Source organism: Amphiprion ocellaris, chromosome 11 (assembly GCF_022539595.1).
Source record: "Amphiprion ocellaris isolate individual 3 ecotype Okinawa chromosome 11, ASM2253959v1, whole genome shotgun sequence".
In the NCBI taxonomy this organism is placed as follows: Eukaryota; Metazoa; Chordata; class Actinopteri; family Pomacentridae; genus Amphiprion; species Amphiprion ocellaris.
The window spans coordinates 1,122,492-1,149,224 of NC_072776.1; the positions used below are offsets into that span (position 1 = coordinate 1,122,492).

Below are 26,733 nucleotides of genomic sequence, written 5' to 3' on the forward strand. Positions count from 1 at the left end.
TTTCAGTGCCCATAAATGAGGACAACAGGAGGGTTAAAAGTTGCATATATTCATGATGTGTGTGTAGATAATGACACTAAATTGGCATATTTGAATGTTTTAGGGCTTGCTAAGGCCAAACTACTCAGTGTTTATGCAAAATGTCAGTTCTATGTGGCGGAAATCTGACAAGCACTGCATAAAATTGCAGTTCTGGCAGATCGTCATGTCCAAGAGGTAGAAAACCCGGCTGCCTGTAACATAGGATGTGTTACCTTTCTTTCATAATGTGTCTTTCCATAGAGATTTATGTTTATCTGCTCAGCTGCTTCTTGGAACTGAGGCCTGTCCAGATAACAACAGATAGCCTGTGGCGAGGTTCTAATAAACGGATAAAAGAGCAGGATATGCAAAGCCACGCAGTGAAAGCCTATTCATGACCAGCTGAAGTGCCCTAACAACTGGTTGGACTGGCTTGTTTCCTCTTTCTGTGATGTCATCCAATAGATGAGCGGCTGGCGGCTGCGGTGCGCATGTATGCAGTCCGCTGCCTGAACGCATCACGGCGAACCGCACTTGACAGCTTTCCAGGTTCGAGAGAAAAAGGAGGGGGGCAAAAACAGACCATTGAAAGGGAGGGAACCAGAATTTCCATCAGCCAGCCGTCATCCGCATCCGCCCGAGGTAGAGGGTTTCCCGCAGCCTCTATCTCACTCACCTCATGCATCATTTCTGGGGATTAATGATGTTGTAACGCACAGATGACAGCGTAACCAGGGCGGTGAGCTGTTACCAGATACCAAAAGAATAACACACACACACACACACACACAGAGAGAGAGAGAGAGAGAGAGAGAGAGAGAGAGAGAGAGGCAGCTTTTTGTTGTTGAGTCGGATCCGCTGTGACTGGACATGAATTCGGCGGAACAGACGGTTACATGGCTGATTACGCTCGGGGTGCTGGAGTCGCCGAAGAAGACCATCTCGGATCCCGAAGCGTTTCTGCAGAGCTCCCTGAAAGATGGGGTGGTCTTGTGCAGACTGCTGGAGCGGCTCAGCCCGGGGTCCACGGAAAAAGTAAGGGCAATAACACCCCCCACCATCACCACCACCCTCCACAACCACCGCACTCTCTCCGCATACCCAACCGCCCGCCCCGTCAGCGTGTCTGCCCGGATCCGTGAAAACCGACGCGGTTTGTTGTCTGGCCTCTCTTTCTGCTCACTGATCCATGAGGCAATTTCTTTTGTAGGTCACGGCAGCCCGTGTTATTGTCTGCGATAACGGCACCGTGGCTGCACATACGCATGTGAGCGCGTAACAAAAAACGGAAAGGCCGTTGTTTCCACTGCGTATTGATCTGGTTTAAATAAGGCACCGTTGCTTTAAAGGGAAAAATGATTGATCAGTTGGATCAGGAGCTGCTGGATCCACTAGTGTTTTATGATCTTTATAATGAAGGCCTCGATTATTATGCTTTCAGTGCAGCAACAGTCGTGCGTAATCGTTCGATGCCAGTTTTATGTTCCTCTTTAATCCAGGGCATGTGCATCCGTGTATTTTGGTCCACGCAGCGGGCAGCAGACAGGGATGAGTGGCTTCTGTACACAGCTATAAGAGTGGGCCGCCATTGACTGCAAAGGCGCACAGACGGAGATGGACCCTCTCCCTTTTTAAAGAAACAGCGCAGTGTTTGTGTCTGTCAACGTATAGCGTCAGCCAGTTTAGACAGCAGCCTAAAGGAGGCAATGTTTTCCTGAAAAGAGAGGGAGATAGTTCTGCTGGAGGCTACCCGCACCTTCACACGAGCCTGGGAGATTTGCATGTTAAATAACAGTTTTTTCCTACTGTGACAGGAGTTATGTTCCAGTATTTTGCCCACATGGCAGCATCAGATGTTGGTTGAAAACATTTTAAAATACTCCGTCCTTACAGGGGAAGCGACTGCTCCCTCATGATGCTGGGTGAGATCCAGTGTGGCCCAAATCATCCAACATATTGCTGATCTAAATTCAGTTTAATCTGCTGCTATAGTGGATTTAATATGTCATCTTTACAGACAGCTGCTAAGAAGATTTAGCAAAACTTGGAAACCGTCATGGGTTAAAAGAATTTGCTTTGACCCAGAACACTATTTTCATGTCATCAAACTGTTGCAATGATGAAACAACCACTAATCTGATATATCTACATGTATGTGAACATATGACTTATGTATATATGGGAAAAACTGATTTTAAATGTTTTTATTCAGCAGTTTTTGAAGACAGGCCTCTATGACTCTTAAGAACAATGACAACAAATGTCACCATTTGATCAAATAACACATTGCCTTGTCAATACTCAATTTTTTTCAGCCAGTTCAACAAAATTCAGACAATGACATATTGATCAATTGTGTACATTTGTTTTTATATAAACACATAACATAAACAAACCTTTTAAAGAGGTATCTGTCAAAGACTTGCAAGTAGGGATAGACAGATTATCATGGCCGATATTTGTCATTTTCCCAATTATCAGTTGTTATTTTTATTAACCAGTTATCAATAAATTGAATAATAATTTGAGTGTGATGCAGCTGCCTCACTTTGTCTGTAGTCCACCTGTTGTCCCAGAAATGTCTCTCTACCAGAGACACAACCTGCAAAAACCGAACAAGAACCGCAAGACGTCACCACAAATGAGAGATTAGCTGCTTTCACCGTCTTCATTAGAATGCAGCCACAGATGAGCCTGAAACAGCGTCTGGAGTCTATCCCAGCCGACTCGGGCGAAGGCAGGGGACACCCTAGACAGGTCGCACTCCTATTCCTATTCCTATTTTACGTATTCAGTTATAGTCACCCTTATTAATGAAAATGTCTAGTTATGAATGACAGATTCCCTGCTTTCACATGCTGTTAAAACATCACATTTAATGTATATTGTTTCCAGATATCAGCCTTACTTGACAAACAATTATTAATATCAGTATCGGCCCTGAAAAACCCTATCCCTAGTTTCGGGATATGGACTTTCGTATTTCTCTTTTATTGCTCACTAAGGTCCATATCCTGAAACCAGGGATAGCTGATACCGATACTAATAATTGTTTGTCAAGTAAGACTGATATTTGGAACCAATACACCTTAAGTGTAATGTTCGTTTAAGTACTGCAGAAGACAAACTGTTTACTGTTGATCTCAGAGTAAACAGAGGAGAGCGTCCTAACATGCTGTGACTCTCTGACTTCATCACTCCTATTCACATTTCCAATTATCACAAGCTGTTAAAATACAACATGTTAATGTATATTGGTTCCAAATATCGGATAGCATTTTTTCCTGATTACCAATAACTGGCATCGGCCCTGGAAAATCAATATTGTTTGAATCCTAATTATTGACATATGTACTGAGCGTAACATTTGTAGTTACAAAATAAGATAGTCGATAGTCTCTGGTCGACAAAGATACTGTTACTTCATTCTGCCAAATGTAAAACATCTGTAGCTTCATTAAAGAGCAATTGGATGTCTGTTTTAGCCTCTTGGATAAGGTTAACCGTACTCAAAAAGCTAAAAGAGAAGCCCAGTTGCTTTTTATTATGCAGAGGTTATCTTCACAGACACCTCTGCACACTGATGTACCCACGATGCATTAACATATGTGATCCATTTCTTCTAACTCCCACAGTTCTCCTATTATTAATGTACTCCTCATGCTATGCTTCCTCTTTTGTTCTTCTGTTTCCACTTTCACTTGCTTATATAACCGGAAGTATCTCTGTCTCTCTGTTTTGGCTGAGTTCCTCTATCCATATTCTCACTGAGCAGTTTCTGTAAGTCTAGGCTGTGATGTAGAAAAAGGTGGGAGATGTGGAGCACAGCTGCTATAAATGCCAGAGATGTTACCCTACAGGCTAAAAATGCAAACAGGAGTCCTTGCATTGCTTCTTTCCTCCTCAGTTTCCTCCTTCTCACATTATAATACCAGAGGGGGATGCTAAGCTGTGATATGACAGCGTGTGCAGCCTCAGTTGCACTTGTATTATTCATCGTTATCTAATCTAAAGAATGTCTTCCTTTTATCGGTGACACACTCTTTTGCCTCCTCTACCGTGTCACATGCACACTTCCTAGACTCATCTGGGACCTGGACATACCTGCAGTACAACAGCAATGTGGACCATAGGGGATATGAAACATAGTGAAACTGATATTGTAAGGAAACTGAGGTGGAATGTGAGGGAAATATTTTTGGGGAAATTAAAAGAATGAAAAATGTAAAATGAAAAGTATACAGTGTGATGGATCATGATAGAAAATATAAAGAAAGCAGTTTCTGCTGCAAGTGCAAGATGTAATGTGAACCTGCAGTTAAAGATAACTTTAGACTTTAGATACCCTTTCTCCAATCTTTGAATGTTTTTGTCTATATACTATCAAACAACTAACAAGAAATGCCAAAGATATGTTTGAAAAATAGCATCTTCGTGACATAGTTTACATAGTTTGTCCACCAGAAAAAAACAGAAGTTTATTTTTCAGAGTTATGGGACGATGGCATTGGTTTGTCTGTCTGTTTGTCTGTCTACCCAAAGCATAACTTAAACAAACATTTTTGACAAGCATCCTTTAAATTTGAATCATGAGAACGCTATGTATTCATCAGGAAACCAGAAAAGCACTCAAAGAGCGCAGTACTCCGCCATGGCTGTTCATTCGCCCATGTGGCATTGTCAGAAATGCAGCTTTTTTTTCAGAAATGCAGCATTTGTTTATTAGTTATTGATGATCAGAAATCATGGCGACACAGAATGTGTCCATTTATTATAGATGCACCCACAAACACAATGACCTTGCTCTGATCACAGGCGTGTGTTCTGCATGTGTACGATATGTACGGTACCAGATCATGTGACCTAAATATGTAGCGGGTGGTGGGAATTGATGGGACTCAGAAACACCCCCACAATTTAATCAGTTGTTCCTTGCATCATTTCTGAAGGATAAAGTCCTGATAAGTCCTCAGCGGTGGATTTGTAGCAGGATCACAATCAGCTGACGTAGTGTTCACTTGTTGTCATGGTTACAGTGACGCCGCCCGCTATCTGGCAATGATACAGAAATCTATAACCAATCCGTGGATACAGACTATAAACCGCATCACTGCCAAAATCTAATCAACTGGTCCTTGTTTCATTTCTGACCTTCTCGGAAAATTTCATCCAAATCTATTAGACTGTTTTTGAGTAATGTTGGTAACAGACAGACAAAACAACACCAATCGTCACATATCTCCACCGCATTCCTTGGCGGAGTAATTATATTCAGTTGACTGTCTATATCGAGGAAGAAAGAAATCAGCAAATATTCTAATTTAAGTAGGTGGAATCAGAAAATGTAGGCCTGATTAAGCATAGAGCAGACGATTCATTTAATAACCCAAAAATATTCAGCTTAAAGTAAAGAAACTAGAAATTATTTTTTATTATGAGGCTGCCAACAGACAATTGAGACTTTTTTTCTTAAAAAATCACTTTGACCAATTAATCCTTTTCAAAACAATTGGCAGTTAACTTAAAGCAATAATATTCAGTTTATTGTCACAGGGGAGGTACCATATCAGATTATTTTTTCTTTTAAATTAAGATGCAGGAATGAAGTAATGCTTTATTTTGTAGAATAAATAATTAAGATTATTTTATTTATTAATGTTAGAATAGTTGGCAAATCATTTAATAACCAGAAAATATTACTTTAGAAGCAGTAATCAGGAGGATTTTGACTTTTCTCAAATAAAAAGACGTGATTTATTAAATAACCCAATGATAGTCAATTTAATGTCATCTAGGAGAAATCTGAAAATATTCTAATTCAAGAAGCTGGAATCAGAGAATTTTGACTTTCTTAAAAAATATGCTAATCAATGAATCGATCCAAGGTCCAAGGTTTATTGTCATATGCACAGTAAAGAAACATGCGAAACACAAGTATGAAATAGATGAATAAATATATATTAACAGAAATAAAGTAAAATAAAATAAGATAAACAATAAAAAATAATTTTACAAAATAGAAAAAAATGGGTAAAGTACAAAAGAGATTAAAAATAGAAATAAAGTAAAATAAGATAAATAAAAAAACGAATTTAAAAAATAGGGGGAAAATAGGTAAATAAAGGCAATGCAATGATCAGAATAGTTGTCCATTAACCCTCCTGTTGTCTTCATTTACAGGCAACAAAAAGTATTGTTTCCTTTTCTGAAAAAAAAATCCAAAAATTCTGCAAAAAATTTCCACAAATTTCTGAAAATTTGCAAAACCTTCATGAAGAAAATTCCAATGATTCCTTAAAAGTTTCTCTTAAAAATTTTATTTAAAAAAAAAATTGGCAAGAAAATTCTAGTAAATGTTTTCAAAAGGTGAGTAAAAATATTCCAAAAAAATCCTAAAAATATCTAAAGTGATTCCACATATATCAGTAAAACTTCTAATATTTTCTTTAAGAACATTCACATAAAAATCAACCAAAATCCAGCGAATTTCACTGGATTTTGGTTGATTTTTTTTTGTGAAAGTTCTTCAGAAACATTTTTAACATTTCTTTTTTCCACCAAAAAATGTTTAAAAATTCCCCGAAAATGTGGACATCAGAAGTTTCACTGTGAAAAAATATATATTTTTCCACATTTTCAAACTTTAAACCGGGTCAATTTTGACCCGCAGGACGACAGGAGGATTATTTTCCTCGTTAACGACTAACCGGTTAATCGCTGCAGCTCTAGTGCAGAGACCAGAGCACCTAGAGGCTCCAGCACCTCCGGCGGGGATCCCAGCAGCGTCTCCGGCGTCATTTCCCTTCGTGGCCCAGCTTCACTCCTCCTCCTGCGGCGGCTTCAGTTCAGCCTCCCGGACGGAGCGTCAGAGGCCCGCAGTGAACACTCTGGAATATGCGCCTTCAAGAAGCAGCACAAGGAGACTCGTTTTCAGAGGCGATCAAGTCAAACAGAGACGCCCGCAGCTAGAAAGTGGGAAGTTTTTCTCTCTAACCAGCGTTTCCGTCTTTGCAGATTTACCAGGAGCCGAAAAACGACGGCGAGTGTCTGAGCAACATAAAGGAGTTTCTGAAGGGCTGCACATCTTTCCGCGTCGAGGTAAGCGCTTCTACAGTTTTTTATTTGGAGAGGGTGAGCTTTTATTGTTTTCAGATGTGGGTTGGCAGTGTTGTGATCCTGCAGAGAGGAGCTGGTGGAAATGTGGCGTTTGTTGCATGTTCCAGTGGAGACAATAGACAATGCGTCCGTGGAGTGGAGTGGACTGACAGGGAGGGAGGAGGAGTGAATGAGCAGCCGGGAACCATCACCCATCGCTGGGCTCTGAGGGATTTGCTTTGAGCCCTTCCACTGGAGACACATATGCAATATTTTTGGCGGCTTTAAAAACTTTAATTTACATCTGCCGCCACTCTGGAGCTTGTTGTTGCTTCCTGTTAGTTTCTGTGCTCTTTAATTAATGCAAAGCTTTGTCCTCAGGCTCATGCGGGGCTTTATTGTCACCACTGGCCATTGTGTACACTTTACAAGGAGTACCACTGCAGCTATGAACACTACTGCTGATCGGTTACGTAAGCAGGTCTTGTTCTAACACGGGTATGACAGCCTTGTTATCATTATGAGTCCAAACATGTCCACAGATCAGGCACCTCACCCATGCAGGCTGATGCAGGAATATCGGGGTTGTGATGCTCTTCTGGCTCCACCACGGTCTAAAGTAAGTCCAGTTTGCGGCTGTGCGTTGGCCAGTAAGTGCATAGAGGGGTCATTGAACCCACCATGCCCTGACAATGCAGCTCAGTGTTCCCCAGCATCGCTTCTCCCCGACAGAGCCACCGAACAAGAGGTGGAGCTGACACAGTCCGCTGTCATATTGAGTGTGTGAAACAAGCATTTAGTAGCTCCAGACAGCTGAAATTCCAGAGAAGGAAGATACGTGCATCATGGTTTCACTGGGAAAGGCCTCTGGTTTGTTTTGGCAGACTACTGGGACAGGTTGTGGCAGCGAATTAGCATTTTATTTTTCTGGTAACGTCTCATCTGCATCTTTATGTTACTTCAGTGGAGGACGTCAACATTCCTGATTGATCAGATGCATACAGCTTTTTATTTAGGGGGTGACCTCAGAGCAGGATTGCAGTAATTTAGGGCATGCCGGTCCAACCTTTCACCATCTGTACAGCAAAGGATGGATCTTCTCCAGAGCCCAGAACCCTGCTGGCTCCAGCCCCAGGTAGCGGTGGCAGTGGATTAGAGCCACTGGCAACTTTTCATGTGGCGGACGGAAAGAAAAGATGCTGCATTTTTTGTTGTTGCAGTCCTGACCTACCTCTAAGTTAAGCCGGACATTTGGCGGTGCTGGATTTGCTGCTTGTGTGTGTGCAGTTGGAGTACATCAGCAGCGTTGATCTGTTTTTATGTCTTATTTGGGTGTTAAAGTCGGTTTAGATGCATCTGACACTTGAGCAGCTGCTGTTGCTGACCCTTCACCTCTAATGCCTTTGACCAGAGGAAGTGATCATTAGAGTTCCCATGACCCCTGCGGTCCCTCGAGAATAATAACCTTACTCTGCATCTACCCTGAGATTTATTAGAGATCCATATGTAGCCACTAATGCAAGAAATCCTCAGCTATCAAACATGAAAGCAGGAAAAGGCAAAGCAATCAATTGTTTAATCTCTAAATGACCCATAAAATGGAGAAAACCAACCATCACAGGGCTTTAGATAACAGGAAATATATAAACTGATATTGAAACACAGTTAAACAGCAACAAATCTCACCATTAGAGTTGCTAGAGCAAGAAAATATTTACCTGATTTTGTCAACCCTAGTTGGCTGTAGAAGTGTTGTCAGCTTTATTTTTATCTGCTAACATGTTGACCTGAACAACTAATTGATATCAAATTGATTAGTCAATCTCAAATGCCTGTGGCTGCAATTTAGGAAATACATCATGCTTTACATCATCATGTAAATGTTTCCTTGAATTCATGCCATCCTCTGTGTGCGACAGTCACAATATTCACGCTAACGTCTCGTGTTAACACTCCTTCACATGTTTTAACTCTGTTACAGTTCAGTGAATATTCAAGAGAAGGAGAAACAGAAGAAAATTACATCACAAATCAAAATGTAATTGCATTAAGTGTTCTGAAAAACTGGAAACTACAAGTTTAAGACCGTATTTACATGACTTATTGAGTAGTCGAATGAGAAAAAATGAATCTGCAACTATTTTCAAAACTTACTACATCATCTTTACGAAAAAATGCCAAATATTTGATGGCTTTTCAGGTCTTACTTTATTGTAAATTGGCGTTCTTTGCATTTTCATCAGTATGCATAACTCCTAAGGACACCGGTTCTTGGTGTTCTATATTCCAATTAACAGGTAACTGAAAAATACTTGAAATAAAAGTGTTTGCAATCCTACTTCAGTCTGCGTCAGATTAACCAATAATATTTTTAGATGCTACTTCCTACTTTTAGGGCACTAAAAGTGAGTAAAATAGCCTTAAAAAAATGTACGTTTCATATTTATTTAAAATCAGCAATCATAGTCACCAGCCCACGCTCAGTAAATATGCTAGACTGATGTTGTAAATCACATTTTAAAAAGCAGTAATCTTCACTTATTGCTTGTCTGGAGGGCGTTTTTGTCTTCACTGTGGTCTTTTGGAACTGAAACACATGATCAGCTGGATTGAGGTCAGATGACCGACTTGGCTGGTGAAGAATATTCCAGTGTGTAGCCATAGAGAAAGAAAAACTGCTTGGCTGTAGGTTTACAAGAATTGTCTAAAAAACGGGGCCATTTTTGTGCATAAATAACCAACTAAAAGGACAATAACGGCACTGTGTGAATGTGAACACCCTTCAACCCAATAAAAAGATCTCTTATTTTGGAATATTCAGGATATTGAACTAATCCCCCACTCATGTGACCGTAGCTGTGGTATCTGTGAGTAGTTTGTGATAATACCCCGTGCAGATAAATGCTCATTTCCTCAATCACAACACTGTGGGAGCAGTTTGTTGCAGTGTTGTAGCGTGCTGAGTCACAGAGGGGTGTAGCGCTATAGTTTCAGCCCGCTCTGAGGGATCGTTACCTGACTGCGCTGCCGAGGCCCTGCAGACAAGTTGGAGCTTGTCATGTTCATCATCTCCACACATGAATCTTTAATATGCGTCATCCATCACGTGTGTCACCTAGAAGCTGCTTAAATGGCTTTAACCATGGAGGAAGGGGCTCACACTTTGCTGATATCACAGTAGAAGCAAAGTTAACCCTCGTGTCGTCCTGCGGGTCAAAATTGACCCGTTTTAAAGTTTGAAAATGTGGGGGGAAAAAAAGTATTTTCACAGTGAAACTTCTGATGTCCACATTTTCAATTCGAAGGTGAAATTTGCTGGATTTTGGTTGATTTTTATGTGAATGTACTTAACCCTCCTGTTGTCCTCATTTACGGGCACCAGAAAATAGTTCCTTTGTCTGAAAAAAATTCAGCAAAAAAATTTCCCCAAATTTATAAAAAAATTGCAAAATCTTCAGGAAGAAATTCTAAAAATTCCTTGAAAGTTTCACTTAACATTTTTTAGAAAAAAATCCCCAAATTTGGCAAGAAATAAAAGTTTAAAACATAAAAATAATTTTAATTGTAAATATTTTTTTAAAAATTAATAAAAATCTTCCAAAGCAAATCCTAAAAATATCTAAAGTGATTACATATATATCAGTAAAACTTTTAATATTTTCTTTAAGAACATTCACAATAAAATCAACCAAAATCCGGTGAATTTCACTGGATTTTGGTTGATTTTTTTTCTGAATGTTCTTAAAGAAACATTTGTTTAACATTTCTTTTTTTCTTCCAAAAAATGTTGAAAATGTGCAAGTTTTCACTGAAAATATATAATAATATATAAAAATATATTTTTCTCCACAAGAAATATTAAAAATGTTTCTTGAGAACTTTCAGAAAAAAATCAACCAAAATTCAGTGAATTCCGCTGGATTTTGGTAGATTTTTTAGTGAATGTTCTTAAAGAAAATATTAGAAGTTTTATTGATATATATGGAATCACTTTAGATATTTTTAGGATTTTTTTGGAAGATTTTTACTCATTTTTTGAAAATATTTTCTTGCCAAATTCGGGGGATTTTTAAAAAATAAAACTTTTAAGAGAAACTTTTAAGGAATTATTGGAATTTTCTTCCGGAAGGTTTTGCAAAATTTCAGAAATTTGCGGGATTTTTTTGCTGAATTTTTTGTTTTTTTCATACAAGAAAACAGTATTTTTTTGGTGCCCATAAATGAGGACAGCAGGAGGGTTAAGTCAGTGGGTTTTAGTTTAAATGTTAGGAAAAGGGCCCTTGTGCTTGACTGCTCGCAGAGTTTTGTAGCTTTGACATGCAAACACTTCCATGTATACTCCAAACACACACTCTCTCTCTTTAACACAGTCATTCACATATTCCCTGAGGACATATCTGCAATCAGAGCAGAAGATGAAAGCGACTCGTATCTCACAGTGCAGCTGAAGCGAGAGTAACCAATCACTCGAAGCCGTTACGCAGGAAGAGCGAGGACAACTACAGTCATCAGCAGAGATACAATCGCTGTCATTCATGCTGACCGAGAGGCCAGAGAGTTGTTGCGATACAGACAGTGCCTACAGTCTTCCAGGCCTAAATCATAAAGAGATTCTGAATAATTTCTGACTTCTATCTTTAGAGCTCCCGTTAGTGTTAGAGTGAGTGGTTCCTCGTGTTAATCTTCAGTTTTTCTGGTTACGTTTGTTCTATTAATCCGTCTTTTTGTTATGTCAGTACATTTGTTGATCTTTGTCTCAAACATCAGTCTTGCAACACAGATCTTGATCCCAATGAGATTACCTGATTAAATCAAGGTTATCTGACAGGAGTGGTTAATAATATGTGGTTTCATTTGATGAGAAAAGGCCAAGGCACTTCCCTAAAACCGTTGCTCAGTGTCTTATTTTATTTTGTTCAGGGTGGTTATTACAGTGGGAATAAAGGATCTTTTGTAGACGTTTTTGTGGGCCAGTGGGACTTTGTAACGTCTGCCTGATGGCAGTAACTGGAAGGAGTGATGGAGGGGGTGATAAGCTGCATTACTGAATTTTTGAATTTTTTTCAAACAAGGAAACATTATTTTTTGTTGCTCGTAAATGAGGACAACAGGAGGGTTAAAATCTGAATATTTCCAGTATTGTGCTTGCTCAGCTTCTGTCAGTATCGTTTTGTGATGCATATCATTCACCCAGCTTGTAAGAAGACTGAATGTTACTGGTGTGTGTGTGTGTGTGTGTGTGTGTGTGTGTGTGTGTGTGTGTGTGTGTGTGTGTGTGTGTGTGTGTGTGTGTGTGTGTGTGTGTGTGTGTGTGTGTGTGTGTGTGTGTGCGCGCGTGCGTGCGTGTCTGCTGAGCTTGTGGGTTTCGCCCACCACTACTGTCAACGATAACGAGGGTTTATGGATTGACTGCTCGGCGCTGGCACTGTGGCCAACTGATGACACATTCCTGCTGCGCTGGAATTAGTGATTTCTAAAGAGGAAACTCATCCGTCAATGACTTCCTGGCTCACATTTTTCCCTCTCTCTCGCTCTCTCACCTCCAGCCGTTCGAGGCCAGTGACCTGCTGCTGGGACTGAACTTCTCCAAGGTGCTGAGCAGTCTGGTTGCCCTGAATAAAGTGACTGCAGGTTAGTAGAGGCATGTGTGTGAGTTTCATGGTGCATGTGGGGGTGTTTTTTTTATTTTATTTTTATGAAAGACAGGGAGGTAGTTCTGAGTGTGTGGGTGCTGACTGCAGATACCAGGTCTGGTTTATTTATACCCTGCCCTATTTTACCAGATATCGGTGTGGGCAGTGATTCGGTGTGCGCTCGACACTCTTCAGCTCACCGCATCAAATCGTTCGAGTCGCTGTCCTCTCAGGCTTCACTGGGCCGATCCTCCAAGCTGCTCCAGAATCAGTTTCGCAGTCTGGTAAGGCCACTACCACCCAGTACACTGGAAAAATGCTCCTCTCAAAACACGAAAAAAAAAACTTATTTCAAGCAACTTTTACCTTGAAATAAGTGAAAAAATCTGCCAATAGAACAAGTGAAAATGTCTTGGTAAGATTTCTTGAAATAAGATATAATATTTAGAATATTGAGATCTTAAAATTAGCTGGGAAAACTTATTTTAAGCTCTATTTTACCAGGATTGTCAAGCTTAGGTGTCTTAAAATAAGCCAGATATGCTCAAAAAAATAGTAGTAGTTCACTCAAAAATAGATTTTTGCTTTTATGTAACCTCCTAATTTGAGATGTTTTAACCCTCCTTTTGTCTTCATTTATGGGAAGCAAAAATATTGTTTCCTTGTCTGAAAAAATCCAAATTATCAGCAAAAAAAAATCTGCAAATTTCTGAAAATTTGCAAAATCTTCAGGAAGAAAATTCCAATAATTCCTTAAAAAATTCCTTTAAAAATTTGACTTTAAATAATCCCCCAAATTTGGCAAGAAAATTCTAGTAAATATTTTCAAAACATGAGTAAAAATCTTCAAAAAAATCCTAAAAATATCTAAAATGATTCCATATATATCAGTAAAACTTCTAATATTTTCTTTAAGAACATTCATATCAAAATCAACTAAAATCCAGTGAAATTCACTGGATTTTGGTTTTTTTTGTGAATGTTCTTAAGAAACACTTTTAACATTTCTTTTTTTCCACCAAAATGTAACCTCCTAATTTGAGATGTAGTAAACTTATTTTGAGTTTTCTTGTAAAATTCAACTCAAAACAAGATAATTTCAAGATCGTTTGACTTAACAAGATATTTCAGATGCATTGTCTTAAAACAAGTCCCTCCATCTGCTGAAATGTCACTTGTTAAGTGAATTTATCTTAAATCAAGTGTGATGAGACATTTTGACTAAAAATAAGACAGATAGACTTTCTAAGAGTTTGAGTTTTTGCAGTGTAACGGCACAGTTTAGGGGTCTGAGTCACTGAAACGCTTAACACAATCATTTTTACAACCTGTCATCTATAATTCAATCCAAAGCCGTTTGTGCTACCTTTGTGATGCTTTTAATGTTGAGTTTTTGACGAACACGTGCCAAAACGCTGCTGAATGGATAATCAGTCATAGCAGCTCGTTCAGTGCATTAAACCAGTGGGTGTTTTAATATGATGTTTAATTACTGCTTCCAAGCTTGTACACCAAATAACTACATAGTGATAAACGGATGGTTAAAGGCCCTGCACACCTACACGTGGTGCTTTCGGTTATTTCTGCTGATTATTTGACAGAGCCGTGCAGGGAGCAACCCGATGGCACCAGATTCTGGGTGTTAATGAGCCGGCAGTTACATCCAGTTTGCTTCTCATTAACCATCTGAACCTCTGAGGCAGTTCCTGAGTGTTTGTTTCTCCTGTCGCATTTGTATGAACTGTATGCTAATTTTCAGCCCTTTAACACCTCTATGGAAACAGCACACCCGTAGCTAGAAGCAGGGAGAACTCAAAAATGCAATCTGGGCAAAATACCAGCGATGTAATGGCATGCATCCTAAAAATCGAAAAAATAAAGTTGAATCTTTTTTTGTTTTTTTTAAATAGAAATTCTAACAAACCTGAAATGTGCAGCATTTTTCCAAGTTCTCCCATGTGTTAGTAATACTGGAAAATATGTGATTCTACATAATATAGTGATTTTACAACTCAGGTTTTTTTTTTTGTTTCCATCCTTGTTTCCAATCTGCTCTGTGTAAACACTGCCTGCAGTTCAGCCTAGTTTAGCTAAAAAAATCTTGGAATTTTTGTCATTTTACTGTTGTTCATAGCTGAGTCACTCATTTCTTCTCACTCATGGTTTGGAGGTCAGAATTTTACTTTTTTTTGCCAAATCTGCCAAGTTTGGTGGTTTTTTTGATGACTTTCTAAATGAGACTTGTAGGATGAAGTGAGATTAAAATAATATCCCATTAAGCTCAAATTTGATTAAGTTAACAGACAAAAACACACATCACACATGATTAGTTTAACCTTCCTGTTGTCCTCATTTATGAGCAACAAAAAATATTGTTTCCTTGTCTTAAAAAAATCCAAAAATTCAGCAAAAAAATTCCCCAAATTTCAGAAAATTTGCAAAACCTTCTGGAAGAAAATTCCAATAATTCCTTAAAAGTTTCCCTTAAAAGTTTTATTTTAAAAAAATCCCCCAAATTTGGCAAGAAAATTCTTGTAAATATTTTCAAAAAATGAGTAAAAATCTTCCCAAAAAAATCCTAAAAACATCTAAAGTGATTCCATATATATCAGTAAAACTTCTAATATTTTCTTTAAGAACATTCACATAAAAATCAACTAAAATCTAGTGAAATTCACTGGATTTTTTTTTTTTTGTGAATGTTCTTAAGAAACACTTTTAACATTTCTTTTTTTCCACCAAAAAATGTTCAAAAATTTTCCAAAAATGTTGAAAATGTGGACATCAGAAGTTTCACTGTGAAAAAATATTCTTTCCCACATTTTCAAACTTTAAAACGGGTCAATTTTGACCCACAGGATGACTCGAGGATTAAGGAAAAGTCAGTTGATTCTTTTTATTTTGACAGTTTCTTGCTCTGGTAAATAGCTTTGTTTTGGTGATTTTTTTCAGAGGATTAATACTTTGTTTGCTTTGGTTGAATCTAAGTATTTATTGATTAAGACACATAAAGTAAAACATACTTTGTGCACACTGAAGAGCGATATAGTCAGGAACAACGAGTGAAAAACGCCTCTGTATGTGGACATGGGTTAAGAACATGATGCTGAACATGTCAACCACAAAATGATCATTTGAGTCACGCCTTTTATTTTGAAACTTCATATAGACACCGGTGCAGCAATCTAATCACCCTCGTCTTACATTTTATGCTGTGGGCAAATGAATAATGACAAATAGGTGAGTTGCTTAAAACGGAAATGATCAAGAATAATGCAACTTTCAATATTACACCACAGAAACAGTCCAAAGTTAAATCCATATTTGGCCCAACAGTACTGATTTCCCTCAACTGCTGACTGTTAGAACTATTTTAACCCAGCTACCCATTATAATACAATCACATCAAAGCAAGAACTAAAGATTAATTACAGGAAAACTGTCCAAACCGCAGTGTAATTTTACCTGAAAGCTTCCTGCTTGCAGCACCATAAATAGTCAGAGAGACAGACACGTTGAGCCTGATGATGAATAATAAATGTTACCCAATATTTGCTGTCATATGGTGACATCCTCGCCTCCTTCGCCAGGACATGTCGGAAAACAGCGGACAGCAGCTGCTGGTGAAGGCGCGATTCAACTTCCAGCAGACCAACGAGGATGAGCTCACCTTTAGCAAGGGTGACATCATCGGCGTGACTCGCCAGGAGGAGGGCGGCTGGTGGGAGGGGATGCTCAATGGCAAGACTGGCTGGTTTCCTAGCAACTACGTGCGCGAGGTCAAGGGCTCTGGTGAGTACCTCAACCACCGGTGGGCACATTTTTCTGATATGAACATGACGAATGATAAAGATGCTGTGATTGGGAATAGCAAAGAAGATGCAGATGGACACAAGGGAAAAAATGCCCCTCTCAAAACAAGAAAAAAAATTTATTTCAAGGAACTTGTACCTTGAAATAAGTGAAAAAATCTGCCAATAGAACAAGTGAAAAATGGCTTGGTAAGATTTCTTGAAATAAGATATATTTAGAATACTGAGATCTTAAAATTACAAGAACAAGAAAGAAACAAGAAAATTCTTGTAAATATTTTCAAAAAATAAGTAAAAATCTTCCAAAAAAATCCTAAAAATATTGATAGTGATTAAATCCATCCATCCATCCATTATCTATACACCGCTTAATCCTCACTAGGGTCATGGGGGGTGGAGTCTATCCCAGCTGACTCAGGTGAAGGCAGGGGACACCCTAGACAGGTCACCAGTCTGTCACAGGGCTACATACAGAGACAAACAATCACTCACACATTCACACCTACGGGCAATTTAGAGTAATCAATTAACCTCAGCATATTTTTGGACTGTGGGAGGAAGCCGGAGTACCCGGAGAAAACCCACGCATGCACAGGGAGAACATGCAAACTCCATGCAGAAAGATCCCGGGAAAGCCGGGACGTGAACCAGGGATCTTCTAGCTGCAAGGTGAAAGTGCTAACCACTACACCACTGTGCAGCCCATGTGATTAAATCCATATCAGTAAAAAAACTTCTAATATTTTCAACCAAAATCCAGCGAAATTCACTGGATTTTGGTTGATTTTGTTGTGAATGTTCCTAAGAAACATATTTAACATTTCTTTTTTTCCACCAAAAATGTTTAATTATTTCCCAAATATGTTGAAAATGTGGACATCAGAAGTTGCACTGTGAAATATTTTTTTTCCACATTTTTAAACTTTAAAACGGGTCCATTTTGACCCGCAGGACGACACGAGGGTTAAACTTATTTTGAGTTTTCTTGTAAAATTCAACTCAAAACAAGATAATTTCCAGATTGTTTGACTTAACAAGATATTTCAGATGCATTGTCTTAAAACAAGTCCCTCCATCTGCTGAAATGTCTCTTGTTAAGAGAATTTATCTTGAATCAAGTGGGATGAGACATTTTGACTAAAAATAAGACAAATAGACTTGGTCAGATTTAGAGTTCTTGCAGTGCGACTTTATGATATCAGAGTGTCCTAACAGCATGTAGAAAGACTCCCATGTTATAATACCATGATGTTAGTACCTTTGAGTATTTGATGCAACCTCCAAAATGAGCAGTTGCATCCCTCAAACCACATATTTCTAAATACGTCTCTTGCCTGAAGTTTTTTCTCTGCGTGTGCAACAGGTTGAGATGCCATGTGGCGTCTCTGTAAATATATGTAGAGTAAAATGACGCGTACTTTCTCTGCTCAGGCTTAAATTCACTGCAAGTATGGTTCAGAAACTTACAGTATCTGGTCACTTTAGGACATTTTTGGGGCATCTGGGAGTTTTTCTGACTCTGTTTGCACTGTACAAAACCTTATAGCCACAGTTTTTTTAATTAGCTCATCCTGTTTTACTTGAACCCTCATGTTCTCCTGCGGGTCAAAACTGATCTGGTTTAAAGTTTGAAAATGTGAAAAAAAATCTATTTTCACAGTGAAACTTCTGATGTCCACATTTTCAACATTTTTGGGAAATCTTTGAACATTTTTTGGTGGAAAAAAAGAAATGTTAAAAATGTTTCTTAAAAAAATGTTTTTGTGAATGTTCTTAAAGAAAATATTAGAAGTTTTACTGATATATATGGAATCACTTTAGATAATTTTCAGATTTTTTTGGAAGATTTTTACTCATTTTTTGAAAATATTTACATTAATTTTCTCGCCAAATTTGGGGGATTTTTTTAAAATAAAACTTTTAAGGGAAACTTTTAAGGAATTATTGGAATTTTCTTCCTGAAGGTTTTGCAAATTTTCAGAAATTTTTGTTCAGACAAGGAAACGATATTTTTGGTGCCTGTAAATGAGGACAACAGGAGGGTTAATTTCTCAATGAAAGTATAAATTGCTCCCTAATGCATTTGCTTGCATTGCCATGAATTGGTACCACAATTCCATAAGAAATGAATGGTATTGTGACATGGTGGTGGTGAAGAGATGTTGTGGCTCTGACGTTGGTGAAACAAAGTATTGTGTTCTACCTGAATTTTATTATTTATTGTAGACACACATCTTAGAAAACATCCACTCAAAGTCAGCCAGTGTTTAAACCTCCATCCATTATCTATACACCCCTCAGTCCTCATTAGGGTTGCAGGGTTATCCCAGCTGACAGGGTGAAGGTAGGGGACACCTGGACAGGTAACAGTCTATCACAGGTTCACCTGGACAGGTAACAGTCTATCACAGGTTCACCTGGACAGGTAACAGTCTATCACAGGGCTACACATAGAAACAAACAATCACACTCACATTCACACCTACGGACAATTTAGAGTTACTCATTAACCTCAGCATGTTTTTGGACTGGAGGAAGAAGCTGGAGAACCTGGAGAAAACCCACACATGTACAGGAGAACATGGAGACTCCATGAGGAAGATCCCAGGAAAGTCTAACCGGGGATCTTCTAGCTGCCAGGCAGCAAAGCTAACCACTGAACCACTGTGCAGCCCTCTAAAATTTGTCACTGATTATTTTTTTCCCTTGTTTCTCAGCATAATAATCACTGAAATATTTGTTTTTTTTTTATACAATCTGGTTCAAATTACCTGTCATGCACGGACCATTTAAACAATAAAAGTCATGAAACATTTAAAAACACATAGTCGGGTGCCAGGTAGCTCACCAGGTTGAATGGGCGACCCATGAACAGGGCTGTAGCTCCCAGCACAGCAGCCTGGGTTCAGTTCCAGCTCATGGCCCTTTACTGCAGGTCTCCCCCACATTCTTCTCCCTGCTTTTCTGTCTGCTTCTTGACTAATCTATCTAATAAATCCAACAAAGGGCCAAAAGAATAACTTCAAAAAAAATACAGTCATTTCTAGCTGTCAGATATACTGTAGGAGGGTACTGCAAAGGCCAGAGTATTGCCTCTCGGTCCAGTTTCAGGCATGACTAGTGTTTGCTAAAGTAGAAATATGTGCTCTAAATCATTTTCATTTTTCTGGATACAGACAAACAAGTGTCTCCCAAGTCTGGCACCCTAAAGAGCCCACCCAAAGGCTTCGACACCTCTGCAATCAGCAAGACGTACTACAACTTGGTGAGGAAACAATTCTTACTGAACCGTCTTCTGTCAGTTTTGTTTTGCTTTTGTTATTTACTATCCTGTTGCTCTCCTTTCCCACTGACATCATGTTGAAATTCAAGGATACTATCTGTTCCTTGAGAGCTTTTTTTTTATTGTTAGTGCCTGTTTTTGTGCCTGTGCTGCTTCCGTTTGTAAACCATCCTTAGAGAGAGTCTGTCTGCTCAGTTATCTAAACTCTGATCACAGTCGCCTGATAAGAAAAGTCAAATTATTTTCTGTCTCACACACCGTCTGATTGTGGGTAACTGATGGAACTGAATCAATATTTGGGTTGTTGATACTGGTTTTGTGACACCTTTAGTTGTCCAACTGGTCACACCCACCTCTGATTTGTTGGATTTAATACAAAAACCTTCATTGTAATTTCATGATGCTGGTGCCGTATGAGGAATGAAACCCTGTTTTTCTTTTTATATTTGGCACACAATGTTGTTTCAACTTGTTAGAAGGAATATTTCAACACAGTTAAACTTATTCTTTTGAAGGATTTGCTGTGTTTTGAGCCAATCTGCAGGATCAGCTCATCGAGTATTTTGTTGGATCAGGAATACACACCAGACTTGCTGCACTTTTATGGATTTATAAGTCAAAAATGTTGGCACTAGCTCATGAAATAAACAAATCTATCTGTAATCCTGACTGTAATAAAGAACACAGCTGTTTTACCAAATCCTAGGAGACACAAACTCTTAGAATTTAAGCCGTTTTTCTTTTTTCTTTTAGGTGTTACAGAACATTTTAGAAACGGAAACAGAATATTCCAAGGACCTGCAGAGCCTCCTGACGAACTACCTGCGACCGCTTCAGAACATTGACAAGTATGACTCATTTAGACATAAAGCACAAATCAGAAACAGGTTATTTTTATCCCAATTTACATCATTACCTTTATAAATGAGATTTCTACAGAAAGCTTCAACCACAAAGAGGACTTGAGCCCTCAATTTGTCGTTCTCCCTTCTCACGTTTTTCCTGCAGACTGGGCGGCTCGGAGGTGGCTCTGATCCTGGGAAACCTGGAGGAGATCAGCACCTTCCAGCAGATGCTCGTCCAATCGCTGGAGGAGTGCACCAAGTTAGTCCCTCCCAGCACCCACAGCCCCACTGCAGCAGCATCCTCAGGGTTTCATAATAAGCACAGCGACATCTAGCGTTGAGATGCATGTACTACAGCAGGGTTCCTGCAGATGTCAACCAGTCAGATTTAATGATCCTTAATGCCATTTTAATGCCACGACCGTGAACTCAACAAATTGCACGGGTTTGTCTTTTTTTTGTAAAAGATGGTTTTTATATGAAAACTGTCCCTCCATTTCACTATTTCTGAATCTGGAAACCACTCCTGACCACCAACGGGCTGCAGTCATTCTCTGAATTCCACGTTTTCCAGCCATTTTTGCTGGAATTTGCATTTCCCCATTTCTCAGCTCTCCTCCTTCTGGTCCAGCCTGCTGGCCACTTTAAACCTCCTGTTGTCTTTATTTATGGACATCAAAAAATATTGTTTTCTTGTCTGAAAAAAATCCAAAAAAATCTGCAAAAAAATTCCACAAATTTCTGAAAATTTGCAAAACAATTAGGATGAAAATTCCAAAAATTCCTTAAAAGTTTCCCTTAGAAGTTTTTTTTTTTAAATCCCCCAAATTTGGCAAGAAAATTCTTGTAAATATTTTCAAAAAATGAGTAAAAATCTTCCAAAAAAATCCCAAAAATATCTAAAATGATTCTGTATATATATCAGTAAAACTTCTAATATTTTCTTTAAGAACATTCACAAAAAAAATCAACCAAAATCCAGCATTATTTGTGAATGTTCTTAAGAAACAAATGTTGAAAATGTGGACATCAGAAGTTTCACTGTGAATGTTTTTCCCCCCATTTTCTAACTTTATAACGGGTCAGTTTGACCCGCAGGACGACACAAGGGTTAAAAACATGCAGTTTTTGGCAACTGTACCCAACCGGCTGGAACAACTATCGCAATGCTTCAGCATGTTTACGCAGAATCACAGTCTATAGTTATATATTATTATATTATTATTGTAAAATATTTTCATGAAAACTGCAGAAAGATGAATCAAATGTAATGATTTTAATGCCATTTAAGGCCTTAATTTTTGCAAAATCAATTTAGTGACTATTAATGCTTTTTAATGCCCTGCAGAAACGCTGTAAAGGATGCTGGACTGCAAAATGTGAAAATGATGCTTATGATTTTGTAGTTGTAGGATGATTTACATATATATTCAGATATGTTGTCCATCTATAATCTCTTTGTTTTCTTTAGGCTTCCAGAAAGCCAGCAGAGGGTGGGTGGTTTCTTCCTCAACCTCATGCCCCAGATGAAGGCTCTGTATGTGGGTTACTGCTCCAACCATCCCTCTGCAGTTAATGTTCTCACCCAGCACAGGTACGTGTACGTCAGCTGGATTCAGCGGGATTTTACCGTGTCTGCAGAGGCTGCTTATATTGTTGGAATTTATCTTGTTTAGCTGCTGTTTGCTGGTTGTGGCAGAAGTTGTGGCATGTTGCTGTAAATTCAGTACAATCCAAGGAGACGGAATGAAAGAAAAATGAGTTTGCAGGAGGTGGTTGCAAATCACACTGAAGATTATGGTCCAAAAGTTGACACTAGATCACCATAGTTGTGTTTCCATCCCATATTTTACAAGTATAACATTAGAAAGGTTAACCCTCCCGTTGTCCTCATTTACAGGCACCAAAAAATATTGTTTCCTTGTCTGAAAAAAAATACAAAAATTGAGCAAAAAAAATCCCCCAAATTTCTGAAAATTTGCAAAAACTTCAGAAAATTCCGTTAATTCCTTAAAAGTTTCCCTTAAAAGTTTTATTTAAAAAAACAAAGACCCCAAATTTGGCAAGAAAATTCTGAGAAAAATTAGAAAAATCTTCAAAAAAAATCCTAAAAATATCTAAAGTGATTACATATATATCAATAAAACTTCTAATATTTTCTTTAAGAACATTCACAAAAAATCAACCAAAATCCAGTGAAATTCGCTGGATTTTGGTTGATTTTTATGTGAATGTTCTTAAGAAACATTTTTAGCATTTCTTTTTTTCCACCAAAAATGTTCAAAGATTTCTCAAAAATGTTGAAAATGTGGACATCAGAAGTTTCACTGGGAAAATATATATTTTTTTCCACATTTTCAAACTTTAAACTGGGTCAATTTTGACCCGCAGGACGATATGGGGATTAAGAAAATATCTTTTAAAGTGTCTTTCTGTCAGTGTTGTTGAGGTTGTTCTTTCTGCAGTTTTTCTGTTTTTGGTATATGATATCTTTTGGTTCATGGCCTATGGAGCTAAAATTATTAATCTCGAAATCAAATTTTCAATAAACATAGTGATAACTTACTTTAAATCATCTTTATCTTGCAAAAATACCCAACATTCTCTGGTTTCAGCCTCTCCCTAAGACTGGCTGTTGCTTTTGTCTTTTTTTAATGTAACCATGAATTTTAATTCTTAATTTTTGGACTGTTGTTTGGACAAAACAAGACGGCACTTCTGGCATCTGATATTTTGATATTCTGATACTATATGAAGCAACAGTTGATCCAAAATAATGATGATCAATGATGAAAACTACTTCCCTTGCTGCTTTGGTGACAGTGTTTACTTGTTGAAAGTGAATTTCCTGCTTCATATCAGTGTTTCTGTTAACCCACCACTGTCAGTTTAGAGTTTTAGAAGCAGCAGGACAGGTGAGCTGTCAAAGTATGAATGCTAATCAGGATTACGTTACATTCAATGTCTTATGAAACCAGTATTAGAGTCTGATTGGTGTGCTGATTGCTGTAAACCAGGGGTGTCAAACTCATCTTAGTTCAGGTTCCACATTCAGCCCAGTTTAATCTCCAGTGGGCCAGACCAGCAAAACCACAGCATAATAACCTAGAAATAACCACAACTCAAAAACAACAAACGTCAGACAAAAGAAAGACAAAAGACAACAAAAACAAGACAAAATATTACAAAAATGAGACACAGAATGACAAGAAATGAGACAAATGGCACGAAACAAAACAAAAGAGACAAAAAATTTGACCAAAAAAGTTACAAATCTACAAAAAAATGGACAAACGACAAAAACGAGACCAAAAATGACAAGAGTGAAAATCAAAACAACAAAAAAGTATACAAACAACACAAGCGAGACAAAAAAACATAAAACAACACAAACGATACACAAAACAGCGGTTAAAGCGAAACATAAAACAACAACAGTCAGACAAAAAACAAGACAAAATATTACAAAAGTTAGACATAAAATGACAAAAGAACAATGAACAATCTAGTATTTTACTTTCTGATCAAAACAACTTGTCATGGTCTAGAAATGACTTTAAATTTATAGTTTACTAATTTACAATCTGCAGTTAATGTCTTCTCTGGAGTTTTTACACTTTGAGGGCCGGATTGGACCCTCTGGAGGACCGCTTTTGGCCCACGGGCCACATGTTGGACACCCCTGCTGTAAACCGTGTGAAGATGCTGTGTGTGATGTGGAGGAAATGTTGGATTTTTATCTGTCCCTGTCTTGCAGTGACGTTTTGGGGGAGTTCATGGAGGGCCGTGGTGCAGTCACTCCTGGCATCCTCACCCTGACCACAGGCCTCAGTAAACCCTTTATGAGACTGGACAAATACCCGACTCTACTCAAAGAGCTGGAGAGGCACATGGAGGTGCGTGTCCCTGCATTAAACGCTTGTCAAAGGCTGTTGTTGTGAGCTGCGTGTTTATTATGCAACATGTTTCTGTTCTTGCAGGAGAGCCATCCTGACAGGCCAGACATCCAGAAGTGCATGGCATCTTTCAAAAATCTCTCCGTAAGTTGAACACGCTTCCGCATCAGTCAGACATAACCAGACTGAATACGAGATGAAATGAAATAATAGCAGCCCTTGAAGCAGTTGTCTGTTCCCATCACTCCAGGCTCAGTGCCAGGAGGTGCGGAAACGTAAGGAGCTGGAGCTGCAGATTCTCACCGAGTCCATCCGGCTGTGGGAAGGAGACGATATCAAGACCCTGGGTTCCGTCATCTACATGAGTCAAGTCTTAGTCCAGAGTCATGTGTCAGAGGTACCCACACCTGCACTTCACTCTGCTCTAACTGCTACAAAAAGTCAGTCTCACCATGCATAAACCACAGTGTAGAGTTATATTATATCGGCCAGTTCATGTCAAAGAGTCACAAATATATGGTCTGAAATTTGCAAATGTTACATTAACGCTCGTGTCGTCCTGCGGGTCAAAATCGACTCATTTTAAAGTTTGAAAATGTGGAGAAAAAAATATTTTCACAGTGAAACTTCTGATGTCCACGTTTTCAACATTTTTGGGAAATCTTTCAACATTTTTCAGTGTAAAAAAAGAAATGTTAAAAATGTTTCTTAAGAACATTCACATAATTTTTCTGTATATAAAAGGGGAGTGATATAAGACAGGAAAAAAGTAAAAATGTTGAATTGTTTAAATTTTTTGAGATTTAGGTATTGTTAAAGATGTATATAAGGTGGTTCAGGTTGTTCAGTCATTATTTTTTGAAGTTCTGCACTTTATTTTCAGATGTACACTTATATCAAAAGTTATTTATTAATAAATGTTGTCAAAATGTTTCTGAACCATATTGAATTTATTTGATTTGACAGTCAGTTATTGATTCTAGGCAGACACTAATAAAACTACTGGGTTACATCAGCATAAATCACACTAATTCAGTTAGGCATTATGATGTTCTGGACTTTTGCTTTAATACATTTTCTCTGACTGGACCTCTCTGAATTTTAGTTGGATACCCCTGCTCTACTGATTGCAATTTTTTTCCAACTTGTCAGCAAGTTTGTGTAGGTCTCTACACAGATGAATTTTTGTTCTGAAAATCCGACCTTTCTGCCAGTTTTTGTCCTTGCATTCAAAAATTAGTGCTTGATTCAGTGAACTGATAATGTTGTGGGCCGGTCTGGGCCAAAAATGCCAGGGCTGACTTTTTGCCCCAGTCCACCCCTGGGTGTAGCTTTGTGTTAATTCAGCACTCAAGTATAAATACTTTTCCATAACAGATTTATGATTTATGCCTCATTATTCTCCTTCGTCTACTCTCTCCAAACCCCTCTACATTTCTCTCTCTCTCTTTTTCTTGACTGTTCTTCTGTTTTGTCAGGAGAAGAATGAGCGTTACCTCATGCTCTTCCCCCACGTCCTCCTCATGTTGTCTGCCAGTCCCAGGATGAGTGGCTTCATATTCCAGGTCAGGAAAGTTCCTTTTCTCTAAACACTCCTGCACATATTGCAGCACATAGAAGATAATTTCTCTATCCTGTCATGTGTCTGATGGTTCGATTTCTCTCTGCAGGGAAAACTGCCTCTTGCCGGGATGATAGTGACCAAACTGGAAGACTGTGAAGCTCATAAAAACTCCTTTGAGCTCAACGGTGAGGTCACATGAGAGGAGCTAGATGCTGAGTTCATTCATTTAGAATAGAACAGAAAAGAATAGAACAGAATATATACTTTATTGATCCTTAATAGGAAATTAATTTGAAACAGCAGCATGTTAACCCTCCTGTTGTCTTCATTTACAGGCACCAAAAAATATTGTTTCCTTCTCTGAAAAAAATCCAAAAATTCAGCAAAATATTCCACAGATTTCTGAAAATTTGCAAAACCTTCAGGAAGAAAATTCCAATAATTCCTGAAAAGTTTCTCTTAAAAATCCCTCAAATGTGGCAAGAAAATTCTAGTAAATATTTTCAAAAAATGAGTAAAAATCTTCCAAAAAAATACTAAAAATATCTAAAATGATTACATATATATCAGTAAAACTTCTAATA

General features: G+C 38.3%; 1 protein-coding gene across 4 annotated transcripts in view; it reads left to right on the plus strand.

Annotated features, from left to right (window-relative positions):
- Positions 1–528: 528 nt before the first annotated feature.
- Positions 529–26,733, plus strand: part of arhgef7a (Rho guanine nucleotide exchange factor (GEF) 7a) — a 38,867-nt gene continuing 12,662 nt past the window's right edge. For 2 of the 4 annotated variants that reach the window (XM_055015290.1, XM_023290605.3), the window contains exons 1-14: positions 530–1,056; positions 7,036–7,119; positions 12,663–12,747; positions 12,900–13,033; positions 16,340–16,541; positions 19,738–19,826; positions 20,598–20,692; positions 20,853–20,948; positions 22,161–22,283; positions 24,447–24,585; positions 24,670–24,729; positions 24,836–24,982; positions 26,064–26,150; positions 26,256–26,334. In XM_055015290.1, coding sequence (XP_054871265.1) covers positions 892–1,056; positions 7,036–7,119; positions 12,663–12,747; positions 12,900–13,033; positions 16,340–16,541; positions 19,738–19,826; positions 20,598–20,692; positions 20,853–20,948; positions 22,161–22,283; positions 24,447–24,585; positions 24,670–24,729; positions 24,836–24,982; positions 26,064–26,150; positions 26,256–26,334 — 1,585 coding nt within the window. In that variant the 5' untranslated portion in view covers positions 530–891. Of the gene's footprint in view, positions 1,057–1,085; positions 2,779–7,035; positions 7,120–12,662; positions 12,748–12,899; positions 13,034–16,339; positions 16,542–19,737; positions 19,827–20,597; positions 20,693–20,852; positions 20,949–22,160; positions 22,284–24,446; positions 24,586–24,669; positions 24,730–24,835; positions 24,983–26,063; positions 26,151–26,255; positions 26,335–26,733 lie in introns of those variants that run through there. The other 2 variants (XM_055015292.1, XM_055015291.1) reach the window with 2 other exon arrangements.